We start from the raw sequence: 8,359 nt of genomic DNA on the forward strand, positions 1-8,359 counted from the left end.
GAGAGAATGAACCGTTGGGAGGGGAGATGGATAGATAGCCGCTATAAGGCGGTTCAACGGTCGATTCTAGAGCGAGATTTCAAATTTCAAATTTCAGAATTCCAAATGCCTTGCATACGTCAGACGAGTGACGATTATAGTGATTGGACTGGAATTGGAAGCTTAAGTCAAACCTGGTCAACTCTCTCACCATTTTTTTTTTTCTTTTGCATAATCCCTAAAATCAATTTTACCCCTTTCTTGTTATTTTAGAGCAGTTCTACCAATAAGGATTTTGTGCCAGCACCTAACCCATTTATCTACTTTAGTGAACAGTAATATACTCCAATGAACAGTAATAGACCAAAGCATCTCCATCCCTAAAAAAATGAGCTGGCACCTAGTCTAAAAATGCGATGGCACAAACGATCTCCACCCCTACAAAATGCGCTGGCAGCCAGCCCATTTAAAATATTATTAATTTTTTTTATAAAATAATAAATAAATAAAATTGTTTTAATTTCGGATAGGATTTTTAACCAATCTCGTCATGCTACGTGTCATTATCCGAATGTACTATTTTAAGTTTATGTAATTTTATTTAGTGTTTTTTTTTTTAAAAGTTTATTTGGTGAGGTTATGTAAATTTAATTGGTGTTTTTTATTTTTAAGTTTATTAGGTGAGTTTATGTAATCTTATTTAGTGTGTTTTTTGGTGAGTTTATATGGTGAGTTTATGTAATCTTATTTGATGAGTTTATGTAATCTTATTTGGTTAGTTTATGTAATCTTATTTGATGTGTTTAAATAAAGTACAAAAAATAAATTTGAAATTGCATAAAGTTCTAAAAATAAAGACGAAATTACATAAAGTAACATCTTCACACAACGTAGTGTGCACCCAACATTCACACAACGTAGTGTGCACCCAACATTCACACAACGTAACATTTTCAATGAGCTTCCACAAAGTCATTTTTTTTTCTCTCAAAGTGTAGAAAATATTGAAATGTTGAAAGTGTAAAAAATATTGAAATATGGTGTAAGGTGAAAGATGAGGGTTATAGAAAAAAAAAGTTTTAAAAAAATTCTCTCTATATTTTTTTTAATTTTTAATAAATTTTAATGTATTAATTTATATGTACCGTTGGATTTGAAAAATATTCAAATCCAAGAGCAAAGGAGCTGCCACGTGGCCAACGGTCATAATTCTGACCATTGAGCCTTTTTTTTATTATTTTTTTTAATTTTTGGGGGAAAAATTGTGGACTGTTGATCTATGATCGAACGGTCCAGTTTAAAAGTAAAATTCAAATTTTTTTTACCGTTGGAAATCCAACGGTCTAGAAAAACTAGCGGTTGAAAATCTAACGACATAGAGAGGGCCACGTCGCCTACTTCCGAGTGAAGAGCAAGTGAGCTGACAGCGGGCCCCGCCCCCTGCACCCTTGTCCACTACTCGTGCTCGCGCGCGAGTGAGCTCCACGCGTCAACCAAATAGGCCAGTCCCTAGGTCAGTCAAAAATGGGCTAGTCTCTTGCCTGGCTTGGGCTGGGTGCCAGGCTGTTTTGTGCGCTGGAGTGGATTGACAGACCCCCAGTTTGGGTTTTTAACCGGGTGCTTGGCTATTCCACCTCCGGTGGATCTGCTCTTAGGGAAAATTCTTAAACGGCAATTTAAAAATTAAACAATCTGAATTATTGATTCTTCGTAGGGTACTTTAATTCATGATTTTTAGCCATGACGAGATGCCAAACCAACTCCAAAATACTCCCTACTCAATTTTTTTCTTTCAATAAAACTAATGAAAAGAACTTGAAAACTGAATTTTAACGATAAAAACAAAATAAAAGGTAAAATGAATAGTACAAGAATTGATTTTTTAGTATAAAAATGTGATTTTTCGTTAAAGTGAACAATATCGGAAGCTTTTCGTTATTTTTTTTTTATTTTTTTATTTTTTTCTAGCCCCAAGGATAGTCATCTATAGCTAATGTCAACCACGTTTTTTTATTTTATTTTTTATACGAGACACGATGAGTGGCCAGACAAAAAAGTTGTGCATGGTGCCCGCCGCAATTGTCTGTTGCGCACATAATAGCTACTTCAACAACTCTATGAGGCGTGGCACAATCATGTCCATCCAATTCCAACGGTCATGATTTTATTTATAATAAGTTGTTACCAAACAAGTTTTATATTTTCATTTTATTTACAGTAAAAACGAAAAAATTAATGCAGAAGTGATTATCAAACAAGCTCGTAATGGTTTCCATTGAAAAATTACTAAACGAAATACATGATTAGATCAAGCTTGAGTATGGATTAGATTAAGCTTGAGTATTGACCTTGTCAAGTTTCGTTCGGCATGCTGTGAACCTTGCCCTTCAAGCTATCGCTTAAGACATTAACTCATAAGTCAGTTCCAACCATAGAACGTCTTCTATGTGTACTGACTGGGAAGACAAAGTGCGATCCAAAAACAAGTAACTTGTAAAACAATCAACGACATTCAGGTTTCCCTAACCTTTTAAGACGACTAAATCTCCGTCTCCGGTGTAAAAATAAGCCACCAGCCCCTGAAAAATCAAGTGTTACTTGCGTAATCAGACCCCATCAAACTGCACACAGAAGACAAATTATTAAAATTCCGAATAAGCTCCACTACATATATGCGTGTGGTGTCAAAATATAACGAACAAGAAGCTCACCTCCTATCAACAATTACCACTGAACGAAGCTCACAATTAGCAAAGCTGCATATAAACAGAATTCCACTCTTAAGCTTAGCATTCATACAAAAATTAAGGAGAGAAAGAAAGGACTCGTTCTCCTTAGTTTAAAGAACAAATATCCGAGACCAGTAGAACGTTTTTATACACATACGATTATAAACATTATCCCGTGCTGTCTGCAAAAATAGCCGCTGCTGTCTGCAATGTCCTACAAGGCAACTATTGGTCAAAACAGAGTCCTTCGACCTAGTGAAACCTACATAAGACTTTACCAATCACTCAATAATTAGTCAAGTGCAAAACTGAAATAATAAAGGAAGCATGTCTCCTCTTAAATCAGGATATGTTTTTCTTCTCCTCCGATTATGGTCAGCCAAACCCTTAACGGCAACTTCTCTTCCCTTCATCAAGCTCTCGAAGAGCATGAAACCTGTACATGAGTGTTAACCCTGTTACATTTAATTCAACAAAAGAAAACTTCTGCAGAACTCAACAATACTTAAAAAAGATTGATGAACAGCCAACGCATAACAAGAAACTTACACAACCAAACTCTGTATTTCATCTTCAATAAACAAAATCGTGGAAATTTTTCGACCAAACAAGAAATAACAATAGAATGGTACCAACCTGCTACACTGTTGACAGAACCGCTGCATAACATTTCCTACCAGTGCATTAGTTGCCTTGAAATGCATGTCACAGACCTTATGTCGTCAGTGGTAATCCTTGGCATTGCAAGATCAGTAAAGAAAACAAAAGCAAATAAAATAGCATTTGATATGGAAGAAGATTGTTGCATATCTCATGTTTACTTTTTACAAAGTCGTATTTATTCCAACCAAAATGGCGAAATTAATAAGTATAAAACAAGCATACGGCAGTATGGCAGAATCAGTCAGTGTATTATCACAATCTCAATGTAGTTTAATACGTTCCAGCAGCGGGTACGACTTCAGAAGATTTAAGATACATATAAATTGGAAGCTTGAAAAAGATCTACATAACCCAATGAGTATATCTTCTCAGTTGCTAATGCACACGACTCTCGTCTGGCTTTCTCTGGAAAAAAAGAGACCCTAATAGAACAGCAATGCCTGTTAGTGCAATGGTGAATATAAGCCGCTTCTGTGAAACCTCGTTTGCCTGTCTTCTTGGAGGACCTTGTCTTCTTTCAGCTGGCCTAGCATCCCTTCAGATGAAAATCCAAGGATTATTACCCGACAGATGAAGACAACAGGAACAACACTTAACCAGTCACCGTAATTATAAGATTAGGCCATCTCCTAATGTCAACCAATGAATACACACGCTAAAAGGTTAGGCAGTTTCAAATGAAGTAAACAAAATAAAGTCTCTCCCAACTCGTTCAAAGATGGTGAAACGCTGACAGTGCAGGATTACAAAACCAGGGTTATTCACAAGATTCACCAACCCAAAGAAATCTAACGAATCTGATCCACTCATAATCAGATTGTAACACCATGCTAAATAACATGTAAATCAGCTTGTACTGAAAGCAAGAGCTAGAAATCACAATATCGTGACTCAATTTGACTTCTCTTTTGTTACTTTACAGCAATAAATAACAAACAGTTGCAAATGAACCCAAATTAAAAAGAAACTGACTTCAAAGACTGATCAGTCAGAAAGATTTGTGTAACTTTACCCTAATTAATTTTTTTTCAATTAACTTGAATAAAAAAGCAGATAAAGGTTTAGCTACACACTTAAGGCATCAATAATGGAACAATTGAGGACACTTTTCTTTCCCTTTTTCTTTCCAAATAAGTAATTACGTCTTTTTGGTATCAAGGATTTGATTGGGTAACTCACTAGATTCAAGATACGGTTTAGTACGAAAAGGAGGCCAACATCCAAATTTTATCCATGGATGATGAAGGTTAGAAATATATTAGTCATGAAGGAAACTTAATTCCTTTCTAATCCAACCATTTTGTGGGGATTGGAAGGTAAAGTTTCCTTCATGACTACTCCATCCTTTCACTTGGACAAAATTAAGAAATTGACCTTCAATTCTTACTTTAACATAGATCAAATCTAGTGGATTATCCAGTTTAATCCAATCTTAGGAACAGAAAGTGACCAAAAAGGATAAAAGTTTGTAATATTACTACGAGTAACTACTACTGATACTAGCATTGCTACCCAAACAGAGGACCAGCATGGTCCTTTAATCACCCTAACATAACAAGTGCAACGTTACAACACTAAAAAAATTCTGAGATGCATAATAAAGGTCACTAAATTCAAACCAATTATGAAATTATCAAAAGAGATACAGAAAAGAAAAAAAAAAAAAGCATGCAAACATAAAACAGCACCCAATGTTACATCATTCACAATCAATTAAGACTTCTGAAGTAGTTTGTGAAGAACACTTTGCCGTAAATTAGGTTGATATACACACAGTACAGTTTCTAATAAAAACAATACCATCCACAGAATTAGGGAGGGGGGAAGGAAATAAGAGATGTCCAAGAATCTATAACTAAACCTATGAAACACAGGCAGTTGACTATCAATTATAGGCTAAAAGATGGCAAGTGAATTTGTTCTTACGCCTTCCTCAAAGATATTTCACTAAATTACTCAATTACACACAGCTATAAAATTATACCATACCATTTAATATATGGAAAATGCTACATGATAGTAACCAACCTGGAAGGACCAGCAGTATTATCCGAGACACCATTACACCTAATTTCATGGTTATAGCGTTCTCGCAGTCTGATGTATCTGTTACAAAGATGACAAAGTTCTGTTCGATTCCCGCATACTTCCTACAATTACAAAGAAGCACTGAGATAACAGTAACACTCATTTGGTGCTGATGTATATTATTCAATGTCATCAAATTTAAAATTTTGTTCAGCGTTTACCTGATGCTCAGCAAGATCAATTGCAGGCAATGGGAACTCACAGAACTCGCACGTGACAATTCTTTGAGGGCAGTTTTCACCTTTGTGGATGGCTAATATTTCACGTTCCATTGTCTCACTACAAAGTGAACAGGCTACCTGCAATAATACATGACAATTTGGATGCAAATTACAGTTAAATGGTATATCTACCCAATTTAAGATAATCCTAAACAAATAAGATGCGTTGTTAAAAAATAGGGTGAACTGCCAATTTAGTCCCTGATTACCACCTGAGTGAAAATTAGGTCCCTAAACTATTTTTTTTTCAGAAAAATCAGTCCTTGAATTATAAAAAATCTGCCAATTACATCCCTAATATCAGATTCGAAGCTACTATATTCAATTTTCCATCAAATTAAGTCACGTTACTTGCATGTGATCCACATTGGAGGGTAGACTGCTGATTTTCCATAAAGAAATAGTGTATGGAGTTAACTTTGGAGGGTAAAGTAGACGTTAGATTTGCAAACTATATGCAAAAAGGTGCATGTTCAGGCTATACAGCTAAAGTATAGATGAAAAGCCTTCACTCTATATTAAAGGACATGCAAGAGGCATAATTAATGATTTGTATGCTTCCAGAACAATATGAAGCTTTTGTTTGATTGCTAAGTAAACTGACAAGGAGCTTGATACAGAATGTTGAAGTTACCTTTATGATCATAAATATGTTTTAATCATAATGTAGCAGAAATAGTGTATTAAAAACCTACTTGAGACACTTACTGCCCTACAAGGGGTTTGATAAATAATGACTAAGTAGTAAATAATTTCCAACATTGTACTACCAATTTTCAGCAATTACAATCTAACAAATAACAGTCAACTCAACAAAACCCCAAACTGATTAAATGAAATCTCTTTTGCTAACTATCCCAGTTTGAAGAGACATTCTTTGATAGATACTAACCATGTTCACGTGTACAGACTACAAGCAAGAAAGTTCTACAAGTGCCTATCAACTTATTGTAATAAAATAACTAAATCACTCTTAGGGTCATTGTCAAGACAAGAATAACGGTTGGTAGTAAATGGATTCTCATATGCCTCCAATTATCATCTAGAGAAGGCATCTCTGTATCCTCAAATACTTCTAGAAGCTTTAGATTAAAACTAAGGACCAGGTTACATATGTTATTACGATGGCCTAGGACTTGAAGAATTTAGGTCTCTGAACGTTACCATGGTGGAGTGACTTCTGAAGGGTTTAATTTAAATGAAAAAATTTAGGGAAAACTTTCTTATAAAAGTATTCAGCAAAGATGTAGCTAATACAATTGATAAGATAACAGAAAAGAAAATGAGATCCCTTAAACCCAGAGGATGGCAACACTCAACACACATATTAAAATATTGTTATCTAACTTTTCTCATTGAATACGGGTAAAAGCTGGAAAAATTTAGGCGAAACAAAAGCAGTGCAACTGTAGGTTTTCACTTAAAACTAACAGGAGAAACTGCCTTTTGTTTAATGTTTCATGAACTGCACTAGGAAGAAAAAGCGAATATGGAAACACACATACCGGAGCATGGGTGTTCGAGTAATGTTCCTCGGCATATTTTTTTGGAACCATGTCACCACAGACTTTACATTTTTCTAGATTGCGGAAGCAATGAGCAGAGTGCAAATCAATATTTGACGAGGGGATAGCTCTGTGACTGGAAACATAAAAACAAATATCCATTAGGAGAGTACAGTTAGTGCAATGAAGCACCTGAATGTTTACAAACATCAAGCAAAGTAAACAAATTTGAGGCATTGAACATCTAAAGAGTGTGTTTGATCTTATAAAACCGAAACAAAGAATAAACCATTTAAAAGTACGTAGAGGGAAAACGAAGTTGATTGACTCAATGCCTAAATGATCTCAGCTCAAGCTGGGAAAATTCACACATTTATGTCAAATTTAAAAATATTAGCATCAACTGGGGTATCTCACAAAATTCAAACCAACTGCCAAAAATTTAAAAACACAAGAACCCACTTAATAATTATGGTAATCCATGATTTATCTAATCGGGGTATCCCGGATTTCTCAAATCCTTACAATTAAAACACAGAAATCATGCATAAACATGTATATATAATACCAGAATTACGAAATTCGAGACGGAAACTGTAAAAAAAAAAATAATAATAAAAAAAAATCACCAGTGATTGCATATTGTGGTTGCTTCTTCAGATGCAACAGCCATATCGATTCAGAAATCTTGAAAAACAAAACAAAATATCAGCAGGAAACAAATTAGGCAAAAATCACATGAAATTATCGGGGGGAAAAAAAGAAGAAGAATTTGTGAGATGAAATCTTACAGAGAGCAAAAAGGAGCTTCTGGGTTCGGCAGGCTAGACAATTATTGTTAATTTTTTGATCGAACGAAGGGGAAGGAACTCAGAAATGCTTTAATAAATTTAGGCAGCCTGTTCCCCTTTTATCCCTTTTTTTTTAAATTTTATGAAGACTTTTGCACCCAATAAAACAGAGTAGCGGTCTAAATTGACCATGGATTGTTTGACAGAAGGCTCAGCTGTCGGTATCCAACCAGGGCTTTGGGCCTTCTTGCATAGGTTTATCTCTCTCTCTCTCTCTCTCTCTCTGTCTCTCAGTCTACTGGGTTGCCGAGATTAAAATAAGGACGTTGAGAATAAGTTCGTGTCAAACTGGTCGTTTAAAATTTTCAAACATAAAAATCTTA

At 35.1% G+C, this 8,359-nt stretch overlaps 1 protein-coding gene across 3 annotated transcripts; it reads right to left on the minus strand.

The window, feature by feature from the left end:
* Positions 1-2,436: 2,436 nt before the first annotated feature.
* Positions 2,437-8,123, minus strand: LOC137717931 (uncharacterized). 3 transcript variants are annotated; one of them, XR_011065837.1, is made up of 8 exons: positions 7,977-8,123; positions 7,815-7,872; positions 7,186-7,321; positions 5,621-5,758; positions 5,400-5,521; positions 3,345-3,906; positions 2,691-3,144; positions 2,437-2,600 (listed from the first exon to the last, which is right to left on the minus strand). XR_011065837.1 is itself a non-coding variant. In XM_068457439.1 (6 exons), exons 2-6 carry the CDS (start codon positions 7,856-7,858, stop codon positions 3,747-3,749), a joined length of 600 nt encoding a protein of 199 aa, XP_068313540.1. In that variant the 5' UTR covers positions 7,859-7,872; positions 7,977-8,123; the 3' UTR covers positions 2,437-3,746. The 3 variants fall into 3 exon arrangements, 1 of the variants encoding a protein (XP_068313540.1); XR_011065836.1 differs by having other exon boundaries at positions 2,691-3,906; XM_068457439.1 differs by having other exon boundaries at positions 2,437-3,906.
* Positions 8,124-8,359: the final 236 nt, after the last annotated feature.

Source organism: Pyrus communis, chromosome 15 (genome assembly GCF_963583255.1).
Source record: "Pyrus communis chromosome 15, drPyrComm1.1, whole genome shotgun sequence".
NCBI lineage: Eukaryota > Viridiplantae > Streptophyta > Magnoliopsida > Rosales > Rosaceae > Pyrus > Pyrus communis.